The 13,385-nt window shown below is 47.7% G+C and overlaps 4 protein-coding genes across 4 annotated transcripts; 3 read left to right on the top strand and 1 right to left on the bottom strand.

The window, feature by feature from the left end:
- Positions 1–540: 540 nt before the first annotated feature.
- On the top strand, positions 541–2,748 carry ILV2 (Acetolactate synthase, mitochondrial; the record flags this gene model as incomplete). Its single annotated transcript, XM_064849162.1, has 3 exons — positions 541–734; positions 788–2,646; positions 2,699–2,748. The coding sequence occupies 3 exons, from the start codon at positions 541–543 to the stop codon at positions 2,746–2,748; spliced, it is 2,103 nt and encodes a 700-aa protein (XP_064703865.1).
- A 1,216-nt stretch (positions 2,749–3,964) lies between these two features.
- LTR84_005595 (uncharacterized protein) lies at positions 3,965–4,534 on the top strand (the record flags this gene model as incomplete). The annotated part of the gene is made up of 1 exon (XM_064849161.1): positions 3,965–4,534. The coding sequence occupies one exon, from the start codon at positions 3,965–3,967 to the stop codon at positions 4,532–4,534; it is 570 nt and encodes a 189-aa protein (XP_064703864.1).
- A 624-nt stretch (positions 4,535–5,158) lies between these two features.
- On the top strand, positions 5,159–7,259 carry LTR84_005594 (uncharacterized protein; the record flags this gene model as incomplete). The annotated part of the gene is made up of 3 exons (XM_064849160.1): positions 5,159–5,600; positions 6,586–7,014; positions 7,102–7,259. The coding sequence occupies 3 exons, from the start codon at positions 5,159–5,161 to the stop codon at positions 7,257–7,259; spliced, it is 1,029 nt and encodes a 342-aa protein (XP_064703863.1).
- Positions 7,260–10,298: 3,039 nt separating this feature from the next.
- On the bottom strand, positions 10,299–12,601 carry LTR84_005593 (uncharacterized protein; the record flags this gene model as incomplete). The annotated part of the gene is made up of 5 exons (XM_064849159.1): positions 10,299–11,308; positions 11,361–11,711; positions 11,892–11,964; positions 12,018–12,360; positions 12,414–12,601. 5 exons carry the CDS (start codon positions 12,599–12,601, stop codon positions 10,299–10,301), a joined length of 1,965 nt encoding a protein of 654 aa, XP_064703862.1.
- Between the last annotated feature and the right edge of the window lie 784 nt (positions 12,602–13,385).

Genomic DNA, 13,385 nt, shown 5'->3' with positions numbered 1-13,385 from the left:
GGTGGAGGTTGGTCTCGGAGGTGCTTTAGGCTCCCCATTTGAGTCTGGACTCTTGATCTTGCTGCCGGTTTCGCCCATCGTCTATTCGAGCTAACCCGATATGGTGTGGGAGGTATTCGACCGCGAAGTTCATGAGATGTAGCGAAGTGCAGACTTCTGGAGGTTGTTCACGAGTGCAACTAGCTCTACACAATCACTCAACTCTGGGCTATACAGCTATGCTCTTCATATATACCTATGATAGTATTGGGTGAAAAGAATACCAATTCGGGGCAGAGGAAGAAAACGAATGGAACAAAATTATTCCGATCCGGAGATGCCAAGACCGACGTCGGAAAAGAAAGTGGCGTGGCTGCACCAGATCCCGAAATTCCCTTCGAGTTTCTCTAGCCCTTCTCCGCAAAATCCAGTTCCCTAGTAAATCAACCAGCACAAGGCCACTGACTCACACCTTTTCCAATCCTTTGCCATTTATTACTCACTCCAAAACACACTCGCAATTCGAGGCAGAACTTCTTTCTGTCACATACAACATCCAAAATGGCGACCAGGATGATGCCCATGAGGCCTGGCTCAACCACCATTCGTTCCATCTCCAAACGAAGACCTTCATGCTCGACCAATTGTTTCTCCACCACCACTCCCGCCGCAGCTCTTTCACCTTACCGAAAATCCCAAAAATCAACCACAGAGCAGACGAGACGACCGGCCACCACTGCCGCGGCTCAGACACAGTATGTTATAAGCATCCCACACATTCTGAGCTTCGAGACTGACCCTCCACCAGAACAGCTCGACCCATCCCCAGCCCAGCTTTCAACAATGACTTCCGCCGGAATGAGCCTTCGCCTTTGGTCAATAGACAATTACCCGAGCTCGATGACTCATTTGTTGGTCTCTCAGGAGGAGAAATCTTCCATGAGATGATGCTACGACAAGGTGTCAAGAACATCTTTGGCTACCCTGGCGGTGCCATTCTCCCAGTCTTCGATGCCATTTACAACTCGAAACACTTCAACTTCATCCTTCCAAAACATGAACAAGGCGCAGGTCATATGGCAGAAGGCTATGCGAGAGCATCCGGAAAGCCTGGCGTCGTCCTTGTAACATCGGGGCCAGGTGCCACCAATGTAATCACTCCCATGCAGGATGCCATGTCGGATGGTACTCCCATGGTTGTATTCTGTGGTCAGGTACCAACTACTGCTATTGGTACCGATGCTTTCCAAGAGGCCGATGTCATTGGCATTTCAAGAGCTTGCACAAAGTGGAATGTCATGGTCAAGAATGTCGCAGAACTGCCAAAGAGGATAAAGGAAGCCTTCGAAATCGCCACCTCTGGAAGACCCGGTCCAGTTCTTGTCGACTTGCCAAAAGATGTCACAGCTGGCATCCTAAGGCGCCCCATTCCAATGCAATCAACTTTACCTGCACATCCATCCGCCGCCACTTTGGCTGCCCGGGATATTTCTCGCCGACAATTGGAGGGCACTATCAACCGTGTGGCTGATCTCATCAACATTGCCAAAAAGCCTGTCGTTTATGCTGGACAAGGCGTCCTTGCTACACCCGAGGGACCGAAACTCCTAAAAGAACTTTCTGAAAAGGCCAATATCCCAGTAACAACCACTCTGCAAGGCTTGGGCGGGTTCGACGAACTGGATCCTAAGTCCCTACATATGCTGGGTATGCATGGTGCAGCATATGCAAACATGGCTATGCAGGAAGCAGATCTTATCATTGCTCTTGGTGCACGATTCGATGATCGTGTCACTCTCAACATTGCCGGTTTTGCTCCTCAAGCCAAGGCAGCTGCTGCGCAGAAGCGAGGTGGCATTGTTCATTTCGAAATTATGCCCAAGAACATCAACAAAGTCGTGCAGGCAACTGAGGCTGTTGAGGGAGACGTTGCAGCCAATCTTGCAGCCCTCCTACCCAAAGTGAAGAAGGTTGGCGACAGATCAGAATGGTTCGCCCAGATTGCGGACTGGAAGAAAAGGTTCCCACTGAACAATTTTGAGAGAGGCACTCCAGAGGGTTTGATCAAGCCACAGGAAATCATCGAGAAATTGTCAGATATGACCGCTCATATGAAGGAGAAGACCATCATTGCGACTGGTGTTGGTCAACATCAAATGTGGGCTGCTCAACATTTCAGATGGCGACATCCACGAACAATGGTCACCTCGGGTGGTCTAGGTACCATGGGATTTGGCCTACCCGCAGCCATTGGTGCAAAGGTAGCTCAGCCTGATGCACTCGTTGTTGATATTGATGGTGATGCCTCGTTCAACATGACATTGACGGAATTGAGCACAGCAAACCAGTTCAATATTGGTGTCAAGGTTATCATCCTCAACAACGAAGAACAGGGTATGGTCACTCAATGGCAAAGTCTGTTCTACGAAGATCGATTCGCACACACTCATCAGAAGAACCCCAATTTCGTTGCTGTCTCAGAGGCCATGGGTGTTCAAGCTCGGAAATGTGTAAAACCATCCGAGGTTGAGGAGTGCCTTGAGTGGCTCATTAGCGGTACTGGAAACGAGCCTGCACTATTGGAAGTTGTCGTTGACAAGAAGGTACCTGTTCTACCAATGGTACCGGCTGGAAAAGCTCTACATGAATTCTTGGTATATGATGAAGGTAAGTTCGATCGAAATCTATGAACGATGAAACACAGCTAACGTTACCACAGCCAAGGAGAAGGAACGAAGAGCCATGATGAAACAGCGGAGTGGTCACTAAGCTCCTGATGATTTCTTCTGTCATATACACGCCAAATTAATATCCAAGACGTGTTTGTATAGGCGACGTACGCAGTTTTTCAATGATCGATGTTCTCCTTGGCTTGAGAGAACTGAAACGGAGGTGTCAACTTTCATTTTCACAGCAACAAAAGTCTTTTGCACAGATTCCAGGGCACGAGATGAAAGGTATCATTGGCAGGGAGGGAGTGCACCAAGAAAAGCTGTCCATGGGGCATTGAATCTTGTGGTTTTCAGGTCGCTGTATCTTGGAAGCTAGTCCACATAGTGTGGTGCCAATGCCAACTGTTGGATAACACATTTGTTTGAACGTTCGTTCACCTTGCATTTCCATCTATATGCATTTCTCGAGCAGTTTCGTCTTCTTGTTTGTGAGGCTTACCCTGCCCTCTGATGCGGCACATTCGTACACCCACCTTTCGTCACCTAGATTGACTGCTCAAACCATGTAACTCACGTCCAGATATCGCCGGAGAAATGATGAGACGATCGCACAGGGCAACTGACTATTCCCTGCGGAAAATGCTCGCGCACGACGCCGCCAAGAGAACCCCGTTCACGGACCGACTATCAACCGAGCGCAAGGCTAGCTCTCCGCACTTCGGTCAGGGGTAGGTGCTGAATGATTATGCACTCCGCTTGGTGGTGGGCAACACTTCTATTCCCACATGGAAGGGAAGGGATGGTGAATTGTTAGATGATGGTGCGCTGCAATCGCGATGTCGGGATCCCGTACCGGCGGGCATGGTGACTGATCGTGTTAGCTCACTGCTGCTCTAGAGGAAGTGCTGTCATTGATATTGGGGCTGTTTTTGGTTCCCGGAAACCTCACTTGTCGCGCTCATCTCATGACCAAGCAGCACCAGTATAATTTCCAAGACTGTAAACTCTTCTGAGCTGCCTTGTTCTCTCACCGTCGTAGGTACTGCGTTAAGTGAGATCTGCGGTTCGGTGATCTAAGAATACATTTTCGAGAGAGGATATCATCATCTTGTCACTTTACCCTCTATTCTTCACTTTCCCTTCCATGTGTGAACACTACTCCCTTCTTCCAGCCATCACCCTTTTACTTGAACTATTCTTGTGTATTCTCCAGATCCCATTTTCTCTTCTTCAAGGGCCAACCTCGATCTCATTCCTCGCTGCCTTATTGTCCAACTGAATTTTCTCCATCGTGTTAAGCTTCAACGCTCACTATGGGTCCCGCAGATGATTTTATGCTGAGCCTCGGAGATATATTTGACCTTCAACATCTCATCTTGAATTTTAAAAACGACCTCGCGCACATCCATTTGCACAACAAATTGCAGGCTCTCGTCAAACCCAAAAATGATCCCGCGCACAACCGCGTGGACGATGAATTACAGGCTCTCCTCTGCCGACAAGACTACACATCAGTATTTGAAGCTGGTATCGAGTCGCTCAACAGCTTGGTAGACGCCCTTAGAGTTCATCTACCGGCACACCAGACTGCTTTCAAAGATTCCTCGCAAGCTTTGATCACTGCAATCATGAATCAGCTCATCGATCTGCTTTTGGAGATCAATGCCAATCGCGACGGAAACATCGCGAAGTGGGCCACATCTGACTCCAACATCCGCATAGCCATGTCGAAACTCTCCCCTCTCCTTGTCAATCAAGAAATGTCAGATGCGAGCTTTCCATCTCCCAGTGGTGATGCCTCCAGCGGAGTCTCTCCAGAGAGTAAGTTCAGCTCTCCAAAGCATCCAACAGGGCTTCCATCCACACATTCCCTTGCAACATAACTAATAGCTTATATCATCGACAGCAACACGCGAGAGACTGGCTGATTAGAGCATGGGAGATACTGAGGACGCGGAGGCAAGTGAAGCTAGAGAGACAAGTATCAAGGAAAAGGACAGCGGTGTTGAAGTGGCAGATGATGTTGAAGAATAAAGTGATGCTGAGGAGGAATTGCAGGGCGAGGTAGAGAAATGAAGGTCCCAAGGCCATTATTGCGGTCGCTTGGTTATCGAGGCACAACAAGGCGAACTCGTGGTAGTCTTAAGCCTTGGTGTAGTCGACCTGGGGACGTATGGGCAGATGCAGCAATACTCAGCTGCTTATCAGTTCTGCGCCCACTTCGCATTCACTTGTATCAAGTGAATCCGGTGAAGTTTAACTCTCAAATTCCACATACAAAAACTCGTTGCCGATCATCACTTGCTTTACAATGTGTTGAGTTTCTCTCTTGAACTCCTCTGTCATGATGGACCCTCTGCTTACCTCTGCCTGTTCATGTTGACTCACATGTTCATGAAGGGTCTCGATACTCTATAGCAGTCCTCAATATTTCGCGCTTAGAGTCTTCTCTCTCCAAAATCTTCTGCCGTTTTGATTCCTATGTCCTCAGATGATCTGTAGCCATCATGAAGCTGTATCACCTCACTTTCATGAAGCAAATTGCCAATGACATCGACAACGACATCAAAAATCTTGAACTAGAGATAGATGAGTTGACACCAAAAGTGAGCGGCTTCATGTACCGTATACTGAGACCTCGAGACTATCGCAAGTCACTCAATGAGAACATCGAGAAGTTTGTGCGGCTGCTCAACCAGATCAAAGTTCATACAAAATTCGAGATGCTAGAAGAAATCGAGATTGACCAAGAGCTTAAGTCTTCTCTGTTTTATATCCATGGTTACAACAAAGACTTCAAGGACGACATGAAACCCAGCACCTACAAGCAATACTCGCTTGATATTTCCCCTCATTTGCAAAACCTGAAGACTAGATTATCTTCTTATGTCGTCAGTCAAGTGACTAAACTTCGAGAACTTGACCACTCCACAAGCCCTGCTCCCACGCGTAAGTCGCGCGTTTTGAAATCTACATATCTCAACTCAGACCTTTACAAAAGCTATACTAACAGTCAATAATTGATGCTCTTCAGCAGCAAAGAAGTCCACTACGCAATCAGCCTCCCAGAACAGTCGTGGAAGTTGTGCAGTCAAGCGAAAGCGACAAAATGCCGAAGCCTGCGACACAAACACAACAGTCTAGAAGGCATTAGCAACGGTCGTGGTCTAGTCAGGAAGGCGCGTTTTTATGCCAAGTGGCCAGGTCCTCCCCAGTTACTTTTTGGTCCCACAGTTGAGAGGTTTGGCTAATGGTGGTATTATGCCTCGGTTTTGAGATCTTGAACCTGAGAAGGATGAAGCAGACAAATATCAAGCTGGAGACTGGGGTTCAATAGCAGAAGCAGAGAGCTAAACCGTCAGCTTCATCAGCTCATGGATGAGGACGTGCTTCAAATTATCTTCGTCTTCAGGCCTTATCTGCTCAATGAAATTCCCAGTCGACACTGCATGACAATCAGACAGACAATTTGCCAAAGCACGATACCTCCTCCTCCTTGCGTAGTCTGTTCTCTCCAGGTGAAACTCCTACCTTTAACTATGTCAGCATCTGCTCATTAAATCTTCCTTTCCAGATGACCCTCCGGTCATTGACGAAATTCTCCGTGGACATTCATCCTCTCGCTATTCATTATCTCTTCTTTCACTGAGTCTTCTGCTTCTGAGTGATTTTCCGCTGTTTCTCTCAAGGGTTTGATTTAGGCGGACCTCTTCTGGACATACATCTTCTTCCTTCACTAGCCGTGTTCTCATGTCAATCATATCCCTTTTCTACGAGTGAAGAAGTGACAATAATTTGACGTTTTATGAACCTGTTCTCACACCAATCGATCTTCTCTCTTGGTTGAAGTCTGCTGATGGTATTTGAGGCCCATCTTTCGCAATTTTGCTTATCCACTTGGTCACTCCCTGAAGCGTATCCAACGTTTCAAAAGCAATTGAAGTCGCGATGGAGCGCGACGCGTTTGTCTACGTTCAGCAGCTCTACAATGATATAAAAAACACACTGAGCAACGTGAAGCTCGAAGCGCCGCAGCCCTCAGAATCGTCGCAAACCACTGCTTCCGTCCAAGATGAACCAGTAGTCTTCAAGAACTACTGGCAGCTACTGGGTGAGGACATCGAAGCACTCGATGCTATTCTGCGAAAGACCAAAACTTTGCCGGTACTAGGAAACACCGAACTGCAACTCTCGCCTGATCATATCAAAGGCAATATCATTACCACTCTCACTGAGCTGCAGACTCAGTTATTCGTCTTCGATTGGGATAACGAACACAGCAAGGGAGATTTTGATGCTATCATGAGGCTAAGTGAAAAGCTTGGGTCTCAACTATTTCCTTCTCAACCCAAAGCTCCAAAGCGTGAGTTGCACAACCCAGTAGCCGTCCATCTTGCTTTCGAGCCATGTTTTGTAGGAAATATGCTGACTGACATGTGACACTCTACAGCACGGCGCAAAACACCCGTTCGTCGAGCTGCGCCAATCCGCCGAGCGAAACGAGGTAGGGACGATGCTGATACCGACGAAGAGCATGTTTCTTGGACTCTCAACCCGGCTGAGGTGTACATGGAGATGAAGCTCGTGAAGAAGGATGGAGATAGTTGAGACATGAGCTTGGAACCACTCGCTCGAATCGGTACCGAAGTTGTGCAATGTGGAATAGTGGCGGCCACGAAGCACATGATTGTTATGAGCTGCCAGTGGCAGAGATATGGGGTCGAGACGGCAACACGCAAACCTTTTGGATAGGTTTCGTGGAAGCAAGGACCACGAAAGCTGATGATTATCAGTGACTGTTTGGATGAGAGGCGAGCGCGTCGTGGTTCAAACATCAAGCTTGCAATGGCATTTAATAATCAGCCGTATTCAGCTAAATAACGGCTTAGCTGGACAACCCACTAACGCAGTTGATCTGGAGCTTCAATCAAGTCAACATAAATTTCTTGTTCTTCTTGTTTATGTCTCCCATTGATGAATTTACTCACTCCAAACAAGAACACGTTTGATCAGTGAATTCGAATATTTGAGAATGCAAGGCACATGGCTCCCTTCTGATACAACCTGACATGTGGAAGAGCTAGATTATCCGTGATGAAATGTGCGTTCATCCATGGTGATCAGACTATGAATATCCAGATCATCGATTGCGGCTCAGTGAACAAGGCATTAGCTATCTTTGCTATCGAGCGTACTGAAGTACATACTGATTACTGCTAGCACCTTCGTCCTCCACAAAGAACTCATTGTCGCCTACTCACATCAAACCAAGGAATTGTGCGGGTTTGTGAGTTTGACGCTGGGTCTTACTTACTTCTCTAACAGAAGGTTGCCATCGCGCCAAGTCAGGGCAGAAACGATACTATTCAAAGGCGTTGTGTCTCCCAGTCCTCGATGGGAGCCCACTCAATGCTGTCTCTAGAAGCTTTAGGACCCACAATTCTCGTGTTCTAGAACCTGCACACACGCTTGAAATAGTAATCTCAAGGCGCTAGCCTCTGACCATGGTAACGACTGGCCAGAATCGGAGATGGACAACACTTCTGATTCCTGATCTCGCAAACTGCCGGAAGAGAAGCGAGCGCTGGCTTTACAAATGAAACATGGCATGGGCCCATCGAGGCGACGGGGTTAAGATACCAACCTGTGCGGGCATTAACAACGCCTGATGAATGCCCATCAGGCTCTGGAGATAGATTGTTCGAATGTGCTTAGAATTATGGAAGTCACTATCTATCAGGACTCGTTGCTTCACGTGATACATTTATTGTTGAATCATAACGAAGAGATTGAAGCTATTCATGAAATCCATCCGAGTGCAGGGTTATCCTGTCAGCTACGAAAAAATGATGAATAGCATGTCTACGTACTCATATGACTCATCTGATGCTTGGATATTCCTTTCAGTATATACTCCCCACAAAAGTGATCCATCCGAGTAAAACTTACTCCAGAGGGGAATGGCCTAATCTCGCTTGTTCATCGGTAGGATGTTGGGGGCGAAGTTGACGGAATATCATTCTCCACTGGATATTTTTCTTCTGACTTCCACGAAATTGACTAGTTACAACAAAAAAGCTCGTTGGTGTGTTACAAGACCAGCAGCCGGCTAGCATACTAAGGCATTTCTGATCATTCCAGGGTCTGACAGGGTGCTTGCAGATTAGCGACAAAATCCATGGCACACGCCACGGGAAAACACGCGATGACAACAAGAGCAAGAAGTACTGCTGTCGATGTCGTCTCGCATCCGTATTGCAGTCACTCCTGTCTTTTGGAATTGAAGGGAGTCCTCGAACGCAGAGCAGATATAACATGCCCCAACAAAGCGAAACATGGTGCTCATCCCCTGCCAGCCGAAGAACTTCCGGCACTGGTGGCACACCAACTGGAGTTTGCCGAACCTTCTGCATCTAGCATCAGCCTTCTAAGTTTGGCCGGAGCCCGTGGTGTTGTCTTGAAGATATTGCTGCCAAAGTCCGGACATTGCCTTGTTGCCAAAGGGTTCCAAGATCAGGACCTCGAATATGTGCAGCGGGAAGAAGCAGCATACACACGACTTGAACATCTGCAAGGAACAGCGCAGCCTGTATATTGTGGCCATTTCACCTTGAATCGCCCATTAGTCTTCGGTGGAGATAGACCCGTGGTGCATATTCTCCTCCTCTCATATGGCGGTACACCATTTCTAGATGCCTTTCGACAGGGCGACGGGGCAGGGCCCTCGTTGTCTGCCAAATACACACCGCAGGTCCTCTCGCATCTACAACAGATACACGATTCCCAGGTCGTGCATGGCGATGCTGAGCTATATAACATACTCCTGGATCAAGACACAGAAAAGATCATGCTGGTTGATTTTGAGCGGAGTAGATTGTATGAGAACCGCCCTGCCTGCGATCCGGCTTCTCCATGTCGGAAAACGTACAAAGACAAAAAGGGCAGGACAAAGAAGTGCATGTATTGTCGAGAGTTTTGGATTGCTACAAGTGCCATTGAGGACGCGGTATCAGGCGTTTATCCCTACTGACTTTTTGGCGCCTTATACCGAGACCAGGACAGGTACTAGAATCATATGATTTCCACATCACTGATCGCCTAATGATAGCTAGGCAGTTCGACGATCGCAAGTAGACTCCGGCAGAAAGAGTTTCGCATATTGTTGCCAAAACTGAGAGGATTATAGCATTTGATAGAGAAGCGACGATGTGGATGAATTGCCCAAGCGCCAAGAGAACTATAGAACCGCTCGCCCGCGTTCATGAGTTTGAGCTGTAGAGGCTCGAGTTCTTGAGCTTGTGACAGCCAAAATTCCTAGGTGGTAGATACATACTGGCCCAAAATGAAGGCACGCTACATTGAGGCATATAAGATTTGAAAAAGAGCAGAGCAAAGTGTTCCAACGCACCAACAGGCTGTCAAATGAGACTTTTGGCATTCTCAGTCGTCCAAAATGCGAAACGTGTGGACAACCCATCATCACCAGCTACTTGCTCGACGAAGCTGGGCCCATCTCAATTATGCTGCCGTTCTTAGAAGTAAGTCACACAAATGAGCCATAGACCACGCGACCCGCATTCGCTCTCATAGTGAAGACGAAGTTCCAAAGGCAAAAACGTTACAAATTGGCAGCCTTTTCGCCTCCTCTTACTCTGCCTCTGATGTAGAGGAAAGCGCGTACTCGATCAATTCGGAAATCTCGGTGTCGGAGTCGGAATCGTTCTCATCATTACCTCGATCAGCACGAGGAGAGCTCAAGAACGTAGCCATCGAGGGGTCCTTGACATCCTCTGTCAAGGTTTGGAATGCCAAGTCCTGCTGATCGCCATCCACATGGTCTGGCACATATAACACCTCGAAAGAAGACTTCTTCAACGCCGACGCCAGCCCTGCCAACGTGTCTGTCAAGAGAACTTTGACCACAACATCTGTTTCGTCCCCTAGCTTGAGGAGAGCTTTAAAGAATGGAACTTCATCGCCATCATCGTCTAGCCCATCATGAGCGGATCCAGAGTCGAGTACGATGAAAACCATTGAATTTGCTGGCATTTCGATAAGAACGGCTCTTATAAGCTCCAACGCGGCAGACATTTGGTGCTGTGTTTGACCGCGAACTTTCTTTTTCTGAATCACCGTCGAGAGATCCATCGGGATTCGCCTCTCGCAGATGGATGAGAGAAGCTGGGTGTTGAGATGGTTGATGATCCGCAGTGGCAGCGTCGCTGACGTTATGCTTGATGATTTATCTCTCCGGACAGCAGTCAAATAGGTTAAAATATGAACATTGGAGTCCACCATGGATTGTATTTGGTCGACCAGGAAAGCAGCGGCAAAGCAGAGAGGGTTTACTAATTTGTCGGGTGGTGTCTCAGCTTGAATGAAGAGATTCTGCGAGCCTTCGGTGTTGAGCCAATCTTTCAGCTCTGTAGTGCCCAGTATCCACCAGAGAATGTCCTTGTCATCGATACCCAGATCATCGAAGCTGTTGAGGAGAGATTTGCGATCTTTCGCCGCTGTCGAAGGATGGAGCTTCACCTCTTTGATCCAAGATCTGATGAAGGCCCTTGTCGTTTTATTTCGCTGAGATGTTAATGTGGATTGTCCGCCAGGCGCCAGGGCACGTGTTTCCCGAGGAGGTGGAATTATGCCAGCATCGACTAATCTTCTTAGTACTTAGGAGCCAATGCTGTGGAAAAGAATATTGCTTACATTGCAACAACCGCTCCTTGAACCACGGAGCACTAGTAAGGAGGCCATAAAGATAATTGCAGATCGTGGCTTTGTCTTCGCGCTGTTCGCGAAGTTCCGTTGTTATTCGGTCAAATGCTTCTTGATTTCTAGCATCCATGCGTTGGGCGAATTCAGTGCTCTTATTATTCTCTTCGCGCATTTGCTGCAAACTTTGACCCATCTCTCCTATCCTCGAGTAGCCATCTCCAATTCTCAGGTGGCTGTCATGAGATACCTGTTGTTGGAACCTATCAATGGAGGCCGTGAATTCTTTCATTGCAGTTGTCTGAATCGAAGCATAGCTCTGAAATAAAGAGCGAGTGAATTTTTCTAGTGACACGATTAGAAATCTGAGTTATAGCGAATAGAGGACTGCGTTGATACTTGAGATTTTTTCGCTCAATTGCGTGACAAGAGATTCCAGCAGCCGAAACAGACAAACGAACACGGCATCCGCGCATATCTGCAGTCTTTCGGATTTCCATGAACGACTCACCAAGGACTTCATACCTTCGAGTTGCGTGGGAATATTTGATAATACCTCGACAGCTTTTTCTCGGAAATCCCCGGCTCTATCCAAAGCCTGTGGCAATTTAAATGAGTTGAATCCATGCTGATTGAACACGAACAACCCACCGCCAAAATGAATGAAAAGCTCCCGCATATTGGTGCACAATACGAATCTCGGGGAACAAAATCGAGCAATGCCTTGAGTGTTCCTCGATCCTTCATCGTTCGTTCGAAAACGTTGCCCAGGGTTTGTAATCCTTTGGGATACTCTTTGAACTTATGCCGCTCCTCGATCTTTTGAATAACCTTCAATACGTCGTCGAACTGATATTCACCTAGCGGCTTGATGGGAATAATAGGAGCTTTCTTTTGATTCGCCGCCTGATACGTCTTGATACTTTGACTGAATTTGTGCAGAGCCACCTCTAGTTTGTGTCTCTGATCTTCGGAGGCCTGGTAGAACTTCTCCCTACTGCAATCCGTCAACACGGACTTTACATGGTTGACCTTCTTGTCTCTCACCTAACGAGGTCTTCCTCGGGTACCCATTTGTCTCTTAGTGGGTCATATTGGATGCTGGCGCTCTGCCCTGACTTGTCAGGGACCATGGTCAGTTCAGGACTTGCACGATTCTCCATAAACTCGACCGCTGGATTCGAAAGCAACTTATCCCTTGTTGGTCTACTACTTTGTACACTACCTGGTGGCATTTTGAGTGCCTAACGATATGGTAGGGCGATCTTGCCAACTGAGATGGATTTGTCCTCAATGACAATCCCTGTTATAGGAAGACTGGTGATGGAAAAAACGATGATTCAGTGAGAAGCATCAGGCTGAGAACTGAAAAACATGTGCAATTCGATGAGGAGGGTGGGTGACACATCCTACCAACTAACCTAAAGAAAAGGCCGTCATGTTCGTCTCATAGGTTCGAGCCACCACCCTGTTCATCGAAGAGGGTGGTGGGTGGCCTGATGAACACGAAATGGGCAAGTGCCATGGGGTCCAGATATGAGACTGCATATGAACCGGACGTTCTGGCCTATTCAAAGCCCAATGGAGGAGCAAATCATGCTCGCAACTTCTCTCGGCGACAGCAAAGTGCTGCGGCAGGTCGAGATGCAAACGCAAGCTGGGCCGTGTTGTGAGGGGAAGGTTGCGGAGCTAGCAATGGTCGCATCTCGCTTGGAGTGAAAGGGTCGTCCAAAATTGATGATGCCAGCGACCAGCCTGATAAGAAGTGGGGAAAGAACAGTGTCCTTTCGCAATGTTCAGCCTTACCCGGGAGACATTTAAGATAACTACTCCCACACAGCATCTTCTCATGATATCACTTCTTACTTGACGGAACCTGAGTGGCAAGGAGCTGTCTACCTGTTTCGTTTCCAAGGAAGCTGTGATGAGTTTCGGTGAGGCGATCTAGCTTCAACGAGCTCCTCACTGTGGATACTTAGTGACTGAGGCCAACGATTGTTCAACTACAATCTTAGCACA

The sequence above is a fragment of the Exophiala bonariae genome, assembly GCF_035927105.1.
Source record: "Exophiala bonariae strain CCFEE 5792 chromosome Unknown scaffold_21, whole genome shotgun sequence".
Lineage (NCBI taxonomy): Eukaryota > Fungi > Ascomycota > Eurotiomycetes > Chaetothyriales > Herpotrichiellaceae > Exophiala > Exophiala bonariae.
The sequence above is the reverse complement of the archived record's forward strand: the minus strand, read 5'-3'. Positions and strand labels throughout refer to the sequence as shown.